Source organism: Camelus bactrianus, chromosome 7, assembly GCF_048773025.1.
Source record: "Camelus bactrianus isolate YW-2024 breed Bactrian camel chromosome 7, ASM4877302v1, whole genome shotgun sequence".
Lineage (NCBI taxonomy): Eukaryota > Metazoa > Chordata > Mammalia > Artiodactyla > Camelidae > Camelus > Camelus bactrianus.
This window is the reverse complement of record NC_133545.1, coordinates 5598963-5616368: the sequence shown is the minus strand read 5'-3', so window position 1 is coordinate 5616368 and position 17406 is coordinate 5598963. Positions and strand designations below refer to the sequence as shown.

The window sequence follows — 17406 nt, the reverse complement described above, 5'->3', positions numbered from 1 at the left end:
GGGAGCTTTTAATGCTTGTGCCTCACAAATAGGGTTTGGTTTTATGAGCTCTTGGAGAGCACAGAGTCCTAGCATCTCAGATGTTTTACTGGCTCCGGGAAAGAGCTCTTCAGCCTGGGAAGCAGCATTGGTCCAGGGCCCTGAGTTACTCCCACGGGGTTTCAGGAAGGGCACGTGAGGAGTTGTTGCAGGAAACTGTTTAAGGCTGCTTCAGGGCAGATGGAGCTCGGGGAGTTAGTGGGAGAAGGTAGACAATGTCTTCATGTTTTAACCCCAGTCTTGGGAAAGGGTCGGGCTGAGCAGTGGATGCGGAGAGCTGCTGGGAGACGAAACACCTGCTCCAGGCCCTCCCTGCAGAGCCTCGCTCAAAGCCTTGAAAGGTGCCAGATTGTTCTGGGGGCAGGAAGGAATGTGCACATCCTCCTGTGCCCTTGGCACAGCGATCCTCTGGAGGGATCCTCCTGGAGGTCGGCCTGGGGCCCCTCAGCGGCGCCTCTACCCCCACTTCCCACCAGCCTTGCAAGGCGCCCGGGGGAGGGTGGAGGAGCTGTGGTCCCTCCCGTGTCCACCGGCAGGCTCAGAAGCTCAGCCTCTTCCTTCTCAGAAACCCCGCTTGTCAGGAAGATCCCCACCCTGCGAGGCTAGCCCTGCCCCTGGGTTCCTCTCCCTGGGAGGCTCTTCCACCCTCTGAGGGCTCCCTCAGCTGCTCCCACCCAGCCAGGAATGGAGGAGGGATGGAGGCAGGAGGAATGTGGAGGTTCTGGGACAGTGACAGGCCAGGGGACAGGCCCAAGGTACGTGTGCATGGTTGTGGGTTCTGTGCCTCCATTGGCAGGGGGATGAGGGTGAGAAAGGGGGCCGACCCAGGGTGGGGAGACAGCCACCTGGGAGGCTCGATTTCAGGGGCTCCGACACAGTCCTCCTGATCTAGCACAGGTCCCCCCAGCCTGGGAGGGGGTGCTCCCCGGGAGGGAGCACAGAGGCTCACGCCCCTGGGTGTTGTCCCTACAGGCAGCCTTCCTAGGAAGAGGTGTGTCTAGGAGGAGCTGCCTCCCAGGCCTAGGGCTGTGATGAAGGCCTGGAAGAGAAACAAGTGTGGGGTGGTCCACTCCTTAGGAATCCCCTGACTTCAGGACTGCCACAGAGCAGCCCCCAGGGACTGCCTGCCTCCTTGAGAAGCAGGCGATGGGGAAGCTGGCAGTCTGGACACCGATCTTTCACAGTCACTTCCCTCATCATTCAACCCTTGCACAGTTAGGATTCCATTAACTGAGCATTGAAAGTGGTCAGTGTTTGCCCAAATCCCTCTTTCTGATTTTTACCTACATTTAAGCTGCCTGGACTCTCACGCATGAACTCCTTTCCTTCCTCCTGCTGGACTGAGTTGTCTCCAGGCTGGGCTCTGGAAGCTTCTCTGACCCCCTTTTTCTGTGCACATGAACTGCCCCCGATGTGGGACAAACCTCTACCTCACTAGAAGCTTTGTGTGGATGCCTGAAGCCACATCCCCCTTCAGTTACCTCCTGAGATGGAGGCTGCTGTAAGGTTTCAACTGGAGTTTTGGAGAAAGCTTTTTTCTTTCTTTTTCTCTCTATTGCTCTTCTGGGGTCTCCAGAGCAGTCTGGGAAACGATGAGGGAAATGTGGGTCATCGAGGTGAGAGGGAGGGAGGGGGTAGTTTTGGTTCCCTTTTGTCCTTAAAAGTATTTTCTGAACCCTTGATAGAAAATGGTACAGGCTGGGCAACTGTGTGCATGTATGGAGAGACAGAGAGAGAGTTATTCCTGGTTCAATATGGCGTCGTTGGCTGGAAGGACTAAGAGACTTACCCACATCATCATACTCTGATGGGAAACCTTACAAAACAATGTTTACTTGGAAATAAATTCCTTTTTCCTTCGAGCTGCTGGAGGTCTCTGTTTCCTTTAGCTTGTTTACCCACTGGTGTCTTTAAAAAAAAATAATGTATAAAAATAAACCATTTCACTGGCTTGGGAAGCAATGTAAAGTTGCTTCTCTTTTATCATTCAAAATGACATCACTTCAGTCTCCCTCTCCACTTTTAAAAACAATTTTTCTTCCTTTCCTCACATCCACCACTCTTACCACCATTCATTTATTGAGCATATACTATATGCCAGACATAATATTAGGGCTGAGGGACACCAGACAAGACGGGCATGGTCTCTGCTCCTGTGGCCTCGTTGCCCCTTGATATTTGCTGCAACTCCAGCTATCACATTTAAATTTCATGCAAGAAGAAGAGGGAAGGAGTGAGAACAGGAGCTCTTGACTTGAGTCTGCCTCCACCATCAAGAAATGGATAGCCTTCCCAGGAGGCCCCAGCAAGCATTGCCTCGATTGTCATCAGGGAGAAGTGGGTCACACGGACACTCTTCATTGGAAGGGAAGCTGGGAGAGAGAGTGTATTAGTTTCCTATTGTTGCTGTTATAAATTGCCACAAACTTAGTAGCTAAAACCCCACAGATTTATTCTTCTACAGTGCTGGAGGCCAGAAGTCCTCAAATCAAGGTGTTGGGCAGGGCTGTGATCCCTCTGGGGCTCCATGGAGAATCCACTTCCTTGCCTTTTCCAGCTTCTAGAGACGCCTACTTTCTCCTTGGCTTGTGGCCCTTTCCTCCACCTTCAAGGCCAGCAGTGTAACATCTTCAAGCTTCTCTCAGTCTCTGACCTCTGATTCTGTCCTCACATCTCCTTTTTCTCACTCTGACTTTCTTACCTCCCCCTCATAAGACCCTCTTATAATGTGATTATCTTGGGCTCACCTGAATGATCCAAGATTCTCTATCTTAAGATCCTTAGTTACATTGGCAAAGCCCTTTTACCATGTCAGGTAACGTAGTCACAGATTACGAGGATTGGCACGTGGACATCTTGGGTAGGGGGAGCATTATTCTGTCCATCGCCGAGAGTGTCCAGATTTCCTCCAGCATGTAGAGTGAATGATGTGTATAGAGAAGGGGGAGGTGTTTGTTTAGGTAACAGCATTTGACATTTTACCAACATAGGTTTATTTCAGAGGCAAGAGCCCAGAGAAGAATCTGGGAAACAGAATTCCTTTTTCTAGTCTAGTGTGAGTCTAGGATTTCAGGAGCCCAAATCCCCGGGGAAAAACTTAAGTCAGAAAGAGAAGGTACTTTCTTGCTATTCTTCTATCCATTCTGCTTGTGAGTTGAACATTGACATGTTGCTTTCTGTCCCAGCAGAACCAGCGGAAGCCTGTGTCAGGAGAACGAGGCAGAGCAGGGCTGCTCCAGGTTGGAAATGAGGCTTCTTCTCTTAGGGAAGCATGGCGCAGGCAAAAGTGCCACGGGAAACACTATTCTGGGCAGAGCCGTGTTCATCTCCAAGTTCAGTGAGCAGATGGTGACTCAGAGCTGCCAGAGAGAGCGTGGGGCCGTAAGGGGGTGTGAGGTAGTGGTCATCGACACCCCTGACTTTTTCTCCCCAACAGTTTGTGCCAAAGATAAGGAATACAACATTGAGCACTGCTTGGAGCTCTCCGCTCCCAGCCTCCACGCCCTGCTTCTGGTAATTCCCATCGGCCATTACAAGATTGAGGACGAAGAAACAGCCAGGGGCATCCAGGAGGTGTTCGGAGCTGAAGCCAGCAAGCACAGCATTATCGTCTTCACTCGTGAGGATGACTTAGGGGATGACTTGCTGGAAGATTTCATTGAAAGTGATGAGTGTCTTAGACAGCTGGTTCAAAACTGTGGTGGTGGATACTGCGCTTTCAACAACAAGGCGAGTGAGGACAAACAGGAGGGCCAGGTGGGGAAGCTCCTCTTCATGGTCAAGAGTTTGGTGTCTAAGAACCAAGGACCATACCGGGTGAACTTCAGAAGTGAAGACATTGGATTCCAGGTGAGAATTCTTGTTAAGGTCTCTAAGGATCTCTGTGTTAGAGTGAGTAGAATGAAGGCACAAATAAGTGAAATGTTGCGAAGACTTTGTTTAAAGAGATTTATCCATAAGGTGGAAGGATGAGGCTACTTTGAGTGTTATCCTTTGGATTTTGGCCTTTACTGGCAAATTAATGGATACATTTAAGTCCTTCTTTAAGTTTACTCCTCATCGTGTTGGATACACAAATGACTCTCTTCCCTTGGCTTCAGTAAAACTACCCTCTTCTTGTGGTTTCCTCCTCTCCTGGCTACTCCGATTGCTGATTCCTCCTCTAGTGACCTCTAAACACTGGTATCTTCAGGGCTTGGTTCTAGCCCTTGCTCCATTCTCCATACTCTCCTCTACAGTTTTATGGCTTTGAGCTCCATCTATTGCTAACAGTTTCCAAATGAGTAACTCTGGGTCTCTTGTCTGAGCTCTGACTCCTTTATCCATCCAATTGCCCCTTGACATCGTTCTCTTAAAGGATCTCAAAATGAACATGGCCAGACTTTTGATTTACCCTCTTAAATCTGAAAGACTTCCCTTTTCCTCTCAACTCTGCCATGCCTGTCCTGCTCACCACGCTCTTCTAACTGAAGCCCAGAGTCAGCTTTGATACCACTGCCAGCTTGCATCTGATTTCCAGGAAATCATCGTCTTGTGTGATCAAGGCACCTGGAATCCACTTGCTTCTCTCAGTGTCCACCACCACCACTGGGTCCAGGTCAGCCTCTTTTCTTGCCTGCACTCTTTTACAAATAATCTGCTAACAACTTTCCCCTCACTCATTCTTATGCCTTCCCCCACCCCCAACCATCCATTTCACACACGTAGCCCAAGCGACAATTTAGTTAATTTAAAAACATGAATGGAAAATATATTTGTAACTAAGGAAGATACAAAAATGCAAGCTTTGCTTCCGAGGAGCTGACACTTCAATTGGAGTCACTTGTGCACGAGTTACAGCGCTTACTGATTCAGTGTAGGTAAGCGAATGCTGGTATAGAGAATTCTGTAAAGGTAAGCGGCGGAGAATGTAAAGCAAGGAAAAAGCCAGCGTGGGGGCAGTTTTGGTCAGAGTGATCCTTCTTAGAGCTGATGAATATTAAGCCCAAACAGGATGGAAGTAAGAGGTAAATCAGTATTTATTGATTCCAGATGTGTATGTGATCTGATTGACTTCACAGCACTCTCCAGACAGATGTTCTGCAAGATGAGGACACTGATGTTCAGGAGAACCTGAGTCACTTGCTCTGTTATCTTCTGGCCTGAACTCTCTATCTCCTCTATGACCATCTCCCCCTCCCTTGGAGGCTGCTGCATGGAACAAAGATATCAGCAGAGAGAAGGGGACAGGATGAGTTTTCTACAGTGTAACCTGAACACCACACCCTTTCACTGAAAATGCTTCCGTGATTTCCCACTGATCTAAAAGTCAGGTTCACACTCCTTGACCTGACCTGGTCCCTCACCCTCTGCCTGACTCTCTAGGTGCTGGTCTCACCAGCTTTCCCTTTGGCTCATTTCCACACTAGAGCTTCAAACCAGCGACTTTCTCTGCCTTGACACTTCCCCTCTTCCGACCCACCTCACACCAGGTCTGCTTTAGTTGTCCATCTGCCTCAGCTTAAGTGCACATCCTTAGAGAGTCCTCCTGATCGTCCCCTGGAATGAGACGTCCCCCTTTCTCATGGTGCTCCTCACATGGTCATCATTCTAGCAAGGGATTCTTGTGCATATATTTGCAGTGCTCTCCTTCCCAAAATGCCCCAGGGACAGAACTCATATCTGTTTGGTTGACCACTGTATCTTAGTTACCTCTTCTGTAAAACAGAGATAATAACACGTATTTCAGCGATTGTTGTGACAATTAATGAAATGCTTACAAAGTTGTTTGCAAATCCTTGAAACTTGGTAAATGTTTAATAATTATTAGCTATTGTTATCATGATTATTGAAGTGTCTGAGGTTCAAATAAATTGTAGGGACATTAAGGACTTTAACAATCCAGGGACTGAGCAAGATTCCCACTTTTGGGGATTCTATCACTAAGAAATAAAAGTATTTATATATATAAAGATATATGGATGAGAACCTTTATCTCTGCATATTTTGAAATAGTAAAACCAGAAATAATCTAAAGGTCTATCAATACAGGAGTGGTTGCATTAGTTGTTTATGTCCATACCGTGGAACTAACTATTTACTAAAACAAAGAAAGTAGACCTATGTATATTCACATGCACAGATGTACAGGACATATTATTAAGCAGATTGCAGAACAAAAAACTTAGTAAATCTCTCTATATGTTCATATACACTTGTATGTATTTGTATAAACATAGAAAAACACAGAAGGATGTGTATCAGTTGACAACCGTTACTTCTCTGGTGGATTGGAGAGATGGCAAAATGACTAATTTTTAGTTCATATAGATTTGCAATGCAACAATTTTGCGTTTTAAAAACACAAAAGAATTTGATCTGGGCTATATAAGGTGAAAGAAGTCTAATAATTAAACCTGAATGGAGAGGAGCCAGGGAGAGAGATGACCGAAGATATCAGGTGTTTTGGGTAAGGCCAGGTAAGAAGAAGCTCCTTGGCTAGATGCAGATGTAACAAAGATAAAGTTAAAGTGTAGGAAGCTTCGAAGAAAAGCAGGTTCTTTAAGATTGCATATTACTGCTTTCACCTTCTCTATGGATTTCATGCCAGTTGTGGGAGTGAGTGCAAGGCTTCACTACGTGGGTGAAAAGGACGTTAATTATGTGCTTGACTCTCCATCCTTCATTGTTTTCATTTGCCCACCTGCCTGGGGAAGGTTCCAGATTTTACTGGATCTCACATGAGAAGAAGCTTCATTTCTATACAGGGGATGTAATTAGGGAAGAAGACATTGGAGATGCATGGGGAACTTGATTTCCAATCTTCTCCCTTCCCCTGTCCCTGAAATGCACAGCACAGTCATCACTTGACCAGTTTCTTCTTCCAGGGAGTCCAGAAACTCTTCTTAAGCCTCTAGATTTTTCTCCAGGAATAGCAGAAACTCTGGGAGACTTTGGAAAGAATTACTATGATTATATATATGAGCAAGTAAAGTTAGAAAGAGCTTCAGGAATGATGCCTTGGTTAGACAGCATTTGTGGGGCTCCTCTGAGAGAACAAAACCCATCTTCTCACTTCTGTTGTAGCAGCAGTGGGGTCTCAAGATCAGCTTCATGATGGACAGGCCTGCACAGGACAGCAGGGACCATGACCCTGACCCTGATCTGACCACATCCTAATCATCAAATTACTCTGAATCATATACTCGTGTCTCCTTTACTTTGTGAAAAGATGAGATTTGAGATCTTTGTGCATCACTTTCCCCCTTTATTTTTTAGGATTGTGTGAATGAAGCCTCATCTCAGAGGGAGGGCAGTCCACACGGTAGGATGATCCTTAAAAATGTTACACTCGTATCTGTATAATTTTTTAATGCATTGTGCATCAAAATGAAGTGGAAAAGTGATCTAGATAATGCATCCTGGAGTCAGGTTGGTACCCACAGTCTGTCCCCTGGGGAACTCCTAACACTTGTGAGTAGGTGCAGCACCAGCAGTGATTCTGGACATGATGCGGGTGTCTCTGGTCTTCTTTGAAATGTTACGGATCTGGGCTTGCCTCTCAGGGCTTCCTTCCTTCTTCCTTCTTTCCTTCCTTCCTTCCTTCCTTCCTCTCTTCCTCTTTCTCTCTTTCTCTCTTTCTTTCTTTCTTTCTTTCTTTCTTTCTTTCTTTCCTATTAAGGTATAGTCAATTTACAATGTTGTGTCAATTTCTCTTGGCTTCTTTCTTGATTCAGCCTCTTCTTCCCAGCCTTGGATCCAGCACTACCCAATTTTGGACTCCTACTGGGAAAGCAGAAATCATCCCCTTCATGGATAAGACTAAACAGAATAACACTTGCAGAGTTCAGTGCTGGAGCTCAGTATCCACATGCTGATTGCCATTAGTGATGCATCCTGCACAACTCAATATGAACAGATCTACCGCATTCTGCTCAGTAGGCATAATTTGGTCCCAGGTTTGGACATACATGACTAAGTCAACCATCACTTTGTTGATGGACTTTCAGGTGATTTCTGGACCAGTTCTGTGCAAGAACTGAATTTTAGCAGTGAATAAGATAGATGAGATCTCTGTCCTTGTGGAACTTCCCAAAATAATAACTAAATTTATAATTATAATTTAAATAATGAGAATAACTTCACCTGACATTATATGCTATAAAATGTATATTGTATATAATATAATATAAAGTATTCAATCCTCATAGGATATAATACGTAATCAAAACAACCCCACAATATATTCCTTGTAACAACCTTGTAAAGGAGGTGTTATTTTCATTATTCTCATTTTGCAGATGAGTAAACTTAACCAGAAATAGGTGAATTCAGACAGCAGCAGGGAGTTAAAATTCTGTCCATGCCCTTCAGCCAAGACCCCAAGGAACATGCCTGTTACTGAGCAAAATTGGGTTCACTGACTGGTGGCAGTGAGGGAATATAGTGCATCGTGGGGGCCAGGGAGTGCCTCAGAATGAGGGTGTTGGAAAGGACTTTTGTAGGATGTGGGTCTGTGTGGGGTGATTTGGGGGAAAGTAGTAATTTTGCAATGGCAGTATAACAAGGCCGCTGCGCCACTAGCATTTCAGCTTCTTTCTTTAAATGCTGTGTTGGTTCCTCCTCCCAGACTTGCAGCTTGGACACTAAATGTCGCCCACCCCGGGAGCACCCTGGATGAATCAGGCTCAGTGGCTATCCCTGTAGTCGCTGACTCTGTCATTTGCTCAGCATGTGGGTCTGGTATTGACCTGGGATCATGGGAGAAGTGGTGGGGACAGGGTATATGTGGAGAGACAGTTTTGTGGTGCAGGTTTTTACAGTAATTTACTGCGGTATAATTTACATGGAGTGAAATGCACATATCTGAAGTATGCAGCTCGGTGGCTTTTCACATAACTACACATATGTGACCATCATCTGATAGAGATGTGAAACATTTCCATCACCTTAGATGTTTACTGTCCCTCCCCAAAGGGAACCACTCTCCAGACTTCTATCAACATGGATTAATTCTGCATGTTCTTGAACTTTAGATGATGACATTATGCAGCATGTGGTTTTGTGTCTGGCTTCTTTCACTTTGCAGGTTTTGGAGAACCATCCAGGCTACACATCAGCACTTCACTTTTTCTTAATTTGCTGAGTTGTATTCTACTTTATGAATATACCACTAAGATGCATCTTAAACTCATTCTCCCCAGTTGTGCCTTAGCCCATAGACTTCATGCCCCAGTAGTTACCTTTGGGAGAAAATGAGAGGAATCCTGAGGCTTAAGCCCAGTGAAGGCTCAGTTTAACATTTTCATGTTCCTGGAAAATCTCAAGCCCTTTACATATCTCTTAGGTTGTTCATGGCACTTTTCATGGCTTTCACTTTGATGGGTAACTTCTGAATAGGATTAGAGTTCTGCTGCCCATCTCTGTAAAAACTGACAAGAGATTTTTTAAATCTCAAAAGAGATTATGAGAAATCATAACACCTGTCTGCTTTAAACATGTCCCCATCTCTGTATGGAACTACAAGAAGAAACTGAATCTATCCTTTTGTTCCAGGGTCAAAGGGAGAGCAGCAGGGGACCACAGGATGTGATCCAAACCCTGAGCCTTCAGCCCTGAAGGTCCTGCTGGTGGGGAAGCACGGTGTGGGAAAAAGTACAGCCGGAAACAGCCTTCTCGGGGAGCAGGTCTTTAAGACCAAATACAGTGAACAGCCAGTAACCCAGACATTTGAGACTAAGAACAGAGACTGGAGAGGGAGGAAAGTTTTGATCATTGATACTCCAGACTTCTCATCTACAAAGAATGTTGACTTAGTGCTTTTGAGAAACATCTTTCCAGGTCCCCATGCCTTCCTCCTGGTGACCCCACTGGGCTCTTTCACTGAGAAAGATCACGAGGTGCTGAACACCATCGAAAGAGTTTTTGGAGAAAAATTCCCTGCATACATGACCATTCTCCTCACCAGGAAAGAAGATCTAGATAGTCAGGATGTAGAAACATTCTTAAAAACCCAAAGTAAAACCCTCTGGGATCTCATCCAGAAATGTGAAAACCGATACCACATCTTCAGCTACAGAGCAACCGGAGAAGAGGTGGATGAGCTCCTGCAAGGAATTGTGAACATGGTGCAGCAGAACAGAGGCATGTTTTGCACCTTCAGAGGGAGAGGTAAACAATGTAGAGAAAACCTTTTATGCATACTTAAAATAAATATAAGTATACAAGAACTTTATTTTCTGAAGGGCACCAAGATCAAAATGATGGGTCCCTTCTATTGACCAACTCTTTTCTCTTTCTCCCTTCTTTCTCAAATTTTACTAAATTTATATGCCTTTTCATGCACTGTCATTAATTATCTCATGACTCTTCTCCCATCTCTTCAACTGAATGCTGAGCATCTTGAGGGAAGGAGTTGGCCTTTTCCAGCCTCTTGTCTTCCCTGCAGTGTATCCGTTGCCCAGGGCTCAGCACTCAGTGTTGTTGATGAGATAGTCCTGGATCATTGGTTTTCTCTTCTCTCCCTCCTTCCCTCTCCTCTCCTTCCACTCCCTGTGCTTCTTCCTTCCCCTCTCGCCCTTTCTTGACCTCTTTGTTCACTCTCTTGGTTCTTCACTCTTGTCTCTGTTGGAGAGCAGGGCACCATTTTGACTGGACAAGGACAGGGAGCCTGAATGCTCATGATGGTCATGCCTCGCATGGCAGTTATTAGATCAGCCACATTACCCTGTCTACTGCATAAGCCTGAGTCCCTATCCACTCAGTGCTACATGTTCTATTGACCTGAGCTGAAATTCTTCCAGCCCAGCACTAACCCAGTTCTCTTCTCCTTCAAACACCTTCACCCGGAAATAACATCAGACCAAAAGTAGCATATCTGCTTGTTGCACCCTTTCACATTCTTAAGAGGGGTGCCAGGTGCTGGGGAGCCTCTTAAAGAAGCATGGACATGTGGAGATGTCAGGAGGGGCTGTGTGGAGGAAGCCCAAATTGAAATAGGCTTTGGAGAATGGGTGGAGTTTGGGTGACTGAGCAGAAATCTCCAGGGGGTACACTAGCAACTGGAAGCAAGGAGGCAGAACGGAGGATGCCACTTGTTAAGGGACAGAGGTGCATGGTCTTGATGGAGGTGAAGGGTTCACACCCTGAGATGTGGGATAGGGAGGTTAGACCAGATTATAGAGGTACCTGAGAACCACACCCTCTGAGGGCATGGAAGCAGGGACTGAAGTACATGACAAAGATGAAGGTGTCATAAGATTAATCTATTTTTTATCCTATACGTATAACTATGAAATTGTGGGTTCAGGATAAGCAATTCAACAATTTCTCCTGGAAGGAAGAGCATGGGGTGGGATGGGCTTGCCTCTCTTTTTGAGGTGGGTATTGTAACTTGGTAAAGAATTCACAATCGAGAACTCTGAGACCTGAATGGAAGAGTGAGCTCACAGCACAAGTGCAAAGTCAGAAGAAAACCCCCAGTAATACAGATTGTAAGAGCCTGGGCATCTGTCATTTCATTTAAAGGGACTTTTATTATCCATTATTGACCCCACACAGCACAGTGTTAGTGGATGTTCATTATTATAACCAAGGAGTGCCTTTTGACTCATTGATGAAAAAAACAATTAAGATTAATGTGGCATGTCTGTCTATATCTGAATCACTTTGCTCTACACCCGAAACACTGTAAATCAACCATACTTCAATAAAAAAGATTAAAGTGGTTTTAATGAGAAGTGAATTTTAGCATGGTCCAATCGAAGGCACTGGTAACCCATTAATGATATATTTAGTTGCTTTTTCATGAAAAGTCAATTCTATGGAATAATTTTTCAAATACATCAAGGAGATTTTGCTACAGTGAGCATTAGTTGGCAACAGGAAAATATAGCAGGAACAGAAGACAGAGATGAGGTGTGTGGACTAAGCAGGTGAAGAGTAACAAAGCCCCTGGCACTCTTGGGGTGTCAGGGATCCAGAGAAGGTACCAGGAAAAGAGAGCAGAGCAAACTCAGAGAGAGGAGCAGTGCTGTGTTGGTGGGTGAGCGCTGAGCAGAGACTGTGGTCTGCACCATGCTTCTGAGTTCACAGACTGTGTGGTTTCGACAAACTGTTCAAGTGCTTGGGGATGGAGCTGCCAGGTGAGGGGGGCGGTGCGGAGAGGGGGCCACTGGGGACTTGATGCTCTCTGAGTGTCCTCTGTGTAATAAATGGCAGTAGTCTTGAGATGAAAGTTGTACCCAGATCAGCCCATGGTCATGAATCTTTCCTGCTTTCCTTTCAACAGAGCAACTGAAGATTATCCTCGTGGGGAAGAGCGGGACTGGGAAGAGTGCGAGTGGAAATACCATCCTCGGGAGGCCTGTGTTCCTCTCTCAGCTGAAAGCACAGCCAGTCACCAGGAAGTGCCAGGGTGTCAGTATGACATGGGACGGGCAGGATGTTGTGGTTGTGGACACTCCCTCACTCTGCCTGATGTCTGGAGCTGAAGGGGATCCACCCGAGCTAGAGGAGGAGACCAAACACTGTTTGTCCTACTATGAAGAAGGCAGTACGGTCCTGGTCCTGGTAGTACAGCTGGGACGCATCACTCAAGAGGACAAAAAGGCATTGGTGGATCTGCAGGCCATCTTTGGAGCAGAAGTTATGAAATACACAATTGTGCTGTTCACACGGAAGGAAGACCTAGGAGCTGAGAAGCTTGAAGATTATGTCAATAACACAGATAACAAATATCTTAGGAGCTTAATTAAAAAATGTAACAAGGTGTATTGTGCTTTTAATAATAAAGAAACTGGCCAAGCCAGGGAAGACCAGGCAAGACATCTTTTGTTAAAGGCCAGGGACCTGATAAGGTGCTGTGGAGAAGATGTGGACACCTATGCCTCGTGGAGTACACAAAAAATAATGAAAACATTCAGGAATACCCCACTCCCCAAGTTACTAAATAGTTTAAAAGATAAGTTTCAGTAGGAAGCTGAAATGCCTGGGGTCTTTTTAAGTTAGCGATACCCTCAGGCGGCAGCATGGGGGCATGGAAGGACTGGCGGGATGGGAGGGTGGCTCATGACTCTGAAGGCTTGGGAGGTAAATGCATCTCACCTTGTGATGCTTCAGCTCTTTGTGGGTAAATAAATTTTCAGGCTAGGGCAAGTAGCAGGGGATAATTAATAAAGGAGAAAGAAGAAATAGGGTGGAGAAATCTGGAAAAATGCTTTCAGAGCTGAGGCTGATATTAAGGGTCAGAATCAAGTCACGAGGATCACTGCACCTGTGTAGGTAGATTGGCATCAGGACAGACACTGGGACTAAGGCCAGGACCAGCCTGGGGTTAGAACACAGATAGTCATCTAAGAACCACAGGGTCCAGATACGAGTGGAAGACCATGTCCAGCCAACTCCTGGGCATGGCAGGACAGAGAAGCGGGATTCCTGTGGGGCTCTGTTGCCCAGCACTGCTTTACAGACGTCCTGAGCTCCCTGTATTCCCTGCAGCAGCACTCAGGGCCTTCCTTTCCTCATATGGTGGCTAATCCTTACTTCTTTCCTTGTTCTAAGGTTGAATGGAAAGTGAACCCAGTCTACCCTCCTTTGCTGTCCCTGAGGAAATGAACATGAATCTGTGAGGTTTCAAAAGATTTTATTGCTAATCATCACAGTGAAATAGACTAAAACAAAAATTAGAAGCATGGTAAAATTGCCAAGATTAGAGAATCTTGCAAAGTTTAAAATTCTAGATTTCCTCTAGGAAAGGTTATTTAAAACCCCTTTACATTTCTCTCTCCCTCTCTTTCTCTCTCTCATCCCTGAGGCTTAGGAATTATGTTAAAGCTCAAAGAACTCAAATAATAATGGCTTAAACACATTAAGGGTTTATTGTGTCTCATGTCAAAAAGTCCAGGAGTAGGCAGTCTGGACCAGTGTCACATCAATGGTCCAGCTTCTTTCTTCCCCTGCTCATCTGATGCAGCCTCCATCCATACTTAAGGGTGCCTCTTGGTTCCAAGATGGTGGTGTCCTACTCAAGGCTGAGCTGGTTATATTGAGAGCTGCATGATGAAGGTGATACCTGAGATGAGAACCGTGGAATCTTCTCCCACGTAGGGTCAGATGTGTTCAATATTAACTGCTTTTAGGACAGGATCTATGTTATCTGCTTTTTTAAAATTTCAAAGTATCTGGTTACTGCAAGATTAATCATTTGTAAGAGCATGGACTGTCACTGCTATTACTTTTGTACTCCACATAACCCTTAATATGATAAATTCTGGAAAGTGTGTGTAAATATTTTCAGTGCAGTGAAATAATAAAGATGAATTATTTTATGAATTCATGTCCTCCTTCAGATTCCTATTTTGCTGACTTGGGGAAAGAGCATGGAGAGGCAATGAAGATGTTTAGATACTTTGACTCTGGCGAAGTTTTTGCATCTTTGGTGCCTGAAGACCTTTAAAATGGGTGACAGTCACTTCACTAGGCTGCTGAGGAATCTTCCACTGTGGGAATTTCACTACAGCAAGTTACAAATAAATGTAACCAGCATTAGAGCCAGGTACATGGAAGGAATAAGAACTGTGCCTCTGTAACCAAGCAGGACCCTATTGTCATCGTTGGTGACCATCTGATATCTGTAATGGTGTTTGCAACTGCTTAACTGTATAATGGTTTAAAGGGTTTTTCTCATGCTCTTGCTGACCAGATTTGGGCTGGAAAGAAGGGAGGCTTGGGTGATCCACCCAACTCCCTTGTGGTGCTGGTGCTGTGTGCAGGGATCATGCTCAGTGCAGGTAGATTAGCTTTTGCCCCCAGCACCCTCCTCTTGACCCCTCGTAGTTTCCTTGTTTCCTGTTGTTCGAGCTGTGGGCCTCAGCCCACAGCAGGAGGTCTCAGGCCCCAGCCTGCTTGAAAGGCTAAAAGCATTTATCAGCCTGAATTTAGGCTGCACAAGTTTCTACAGCTCTTTTCCGTGGAGCCCCTTCCTATGCCTCCTTTGTTCTAGGTATAAGAGTACTGAGAGATTCCCAAAGCCAGAGGTGAACTTCGTACCACAGCAGAGGGAAGGAGACCACTGCATCTGCAAAAATGAAAAACTTTGTAACAACTTGTTACCCTGTATCCAATCTCTATGGAAACTAGCTCTGCCCCTTGAACTCTTGAATTTTACTATAAAACCCCTTGCTTTCTCTCCCCAGCAGGCTCACAGTCTTAGAGATATTTGCCCACTGCGACCACCTTTGCCTGGCAAAGAAATAAAGCTGCCTTTCCTGCTTTATCCAAAACTCTGTCCTTGAATCTTAATTCAGTAAGTGGGATATAGAGGCCGTGTTTCAGCAACAGCTCTTTCCAGAGCTTTCCTTCAGCTTGAAGGCAGGAACAAATCCCAGAGTGCTACCCATGACTGAGCAGGTGACACTGGAACTGCATGGGGTGGGGAATGTGTGGACTAAGCAATGTGACATACTTGCCAGAGGAGAGAAGAGAGAGAGAAGGCAGGAAGAACACTGGGAGAAATAATGGCTACAGATTTCCAATATAGATGGAATTAAGTGTGGGCAAAAGAATGCTCAGGGTACTCCATCAGGTTTCACAAGAAGATATGTTTGTGCTTAGTTCTGGTATCCACCTTGTTTTATATGAATATTTGAAAGACTCAAGTCTAAATCTTCTAGCTCCAGGAGAAGGTCTGTCTCTTTTTGAATTTTCTCCAACAGTTTTTTGCTACCTGTTATTTCAAGTTGTTTGATTGCTTTCAGTTTCTTCTCTAGGTTCTTGATTTTTTCCCCCTCTATTTCAGGGTCTCATGATGTTGAGTGAGAGAAGGTATTTCCTGACGTTCTTCCTGTTTTGCAGCTTTTGGCCTCATTCTCCCTTTATTTTTTAGGGGCTGTTTATGATAATGGCTTGCTATTTTGCCCTTGTGGTTTCATGTTCTGGGGTGGTTTCTCATGCAGCTTGAGAACAGTGACTTGTTTGTTTCTTATGGCTGGATTTCTAAAAGTCATTCCAATACTGGCTCCTCACTGCGTTCTTCATTTAAAACTCCTTTGTAAGTTACTGATTTCACTGGAAATACTACATCCAAAAATTTCTGCTAAGAAAATAGTCGTATTTCTGCATTTGATGGCAGGTTATACTTGTACAGAAAAAAGCTAGTATAATGCAATTGTGTATACATTAACACCCAACCTGGCAGCAGTTACCCATGTAGCAGTTACATTGTGTTTCTCCTCACCTGGGCACCCAACAAAGTATGAAAGTAGAGGCCACTGGTTTGGAATTAACTCTGTTTTTAACATCCTACCCTGCCCTTTGTCTCCTTGATTTCCAAACCCATACAGTACTAATATGGCTGTATGAAAGCTTCAACAGACTGCATTACAAGAACCAGTTTCAAAGTAAAATTTACAATCACAGAGCATGTAGCAATAAGCAAATTGTTGCTTTGACAAGAGTTTGGCTAGAAGCCCAAACATCGTAAGTGGGGGCATTTTTTGGTAGTTACTCTATAGCACTTTCTTCACTTGTTGCAACGTAGAAGAATGTTTGTTAGCCACAGCTGGAAACTTCTGTTTGGCCAACATCCTCCTAGCTGTTATCAGCACAGCGCTGTCTTTTAGATTTTATAGCTCTGAATTTTTATTGGCCTTAGACACTTTTGTTGCTGAAGTTTCATGATGTCCATCAAAGCAAGGTACAGATTTACTCTAATAAAATAAGGTGCACCCTTGTTTTCAGGAATGCACACGTGTATGGTTGAGGTCCTGAGGATAATACAAAGCATTGATCTTTTTTTTTTTTTTGCCAATTAAATTTCTATGTAATATATAACCAAATAGTCATGATTTATAACATTTCTGACATTTTATTATCTCTCAAGAATCTGTTGGTTGACTGGGCTTGCTTGATGGTTCTGTTCCATCGATGCTGCCTGGAATTGCAGTCATCTGGGATCTTAATGGAGCTGCAGTGTATGAGATGCATCACTCACGTGGCTGGTAATGGTGCTGGCTGTGAGCTGAGAGCTCAGCTGGGACTGTCACTCCAGTGCCCACATGTGTGTGGTCTTCTCACACAGTTTGAGCTGCTAGCATGGTGGCTGGGTTCTGAGAGGACTGTTCAAAGAACAGCTTTCCAAGAACCCCCTCATTTTTTCAGGGAGAATCTCTTGCTCCTCAATTTCCAAAGGAGAGAATACATACTTAAATTCTACTCACTGGGAAGAGACTAGTATTCAGTCCTTCCTATAGAAGGAGGAATAATTCGGGAGAAAAAAACTGGGGAAAGCCTGATATCCACTGTTTCCAGACATTGTGTTACTGAATCCAAACTCATTCTGCTCACTGCATGACAGGTGAGCAATAAATTGGGAGATAAGGTGTTGGGGCA

The 17406-nt window shown here is 44.9% G+C and overlaps 1 protein-coding gene and 1 pseudogene across 3 annotated transcripts; one reads left to right on the top strand and one right to left on the bottom strand.

Moving 5' to 3' along the window:
• The first annotated feature begins 585 nt into the window (after nucleotides 1–585).
• Nucleotides 586–14353, top strand: GIMAP8 (GTPase, IMAP family member 8). Of its 3 annotated transcripts, none has more exons than XM_010954827.3 (5): nucleotides 586–794; nucleotides 3225–3888; nucleotides 7297–7342; nucleotides 9574–10188; nucleotides 12308–14353. In XM_010954827.3, exons 1-5 carry the CDS (start codon nucleotides 724–726, stop codon nucleotides 12991–12993), a joined length of 2082 nt encoding a protein of 693 aa, XP_010953129.2. In that variant the 5' UTR covers nucleotides 586–723; the 3' UTR covers nucleotides 12994–14353. The 3 variants fall into 3 exon arrangements, with proteins under 3 accessions (XP_010953129.2, XP_010953131.2, XP_074222887.1); XM_010954829.3 differs by having other exon boundaries at nucleotides 587–794; nucleotides 3228–3888; XM_074366786.1 differs by lacking the exon at nucleotides 586–794 and adding an exon at nucleotides 2970–3154 and having other exon boundaries at nucleotides 3228–3888.
• Nucleotides 14354–15626: 1273 nt separating this feature from the next.
• On the bottom strand, nucleotides 15627–16195 carry LOC123616792 (eukaryotic translation initiation factor 2A pseudogene; annotated as a pseudogene).
• Nucleotides 16196–17406: the final 1211 nt, after the last annotated feature.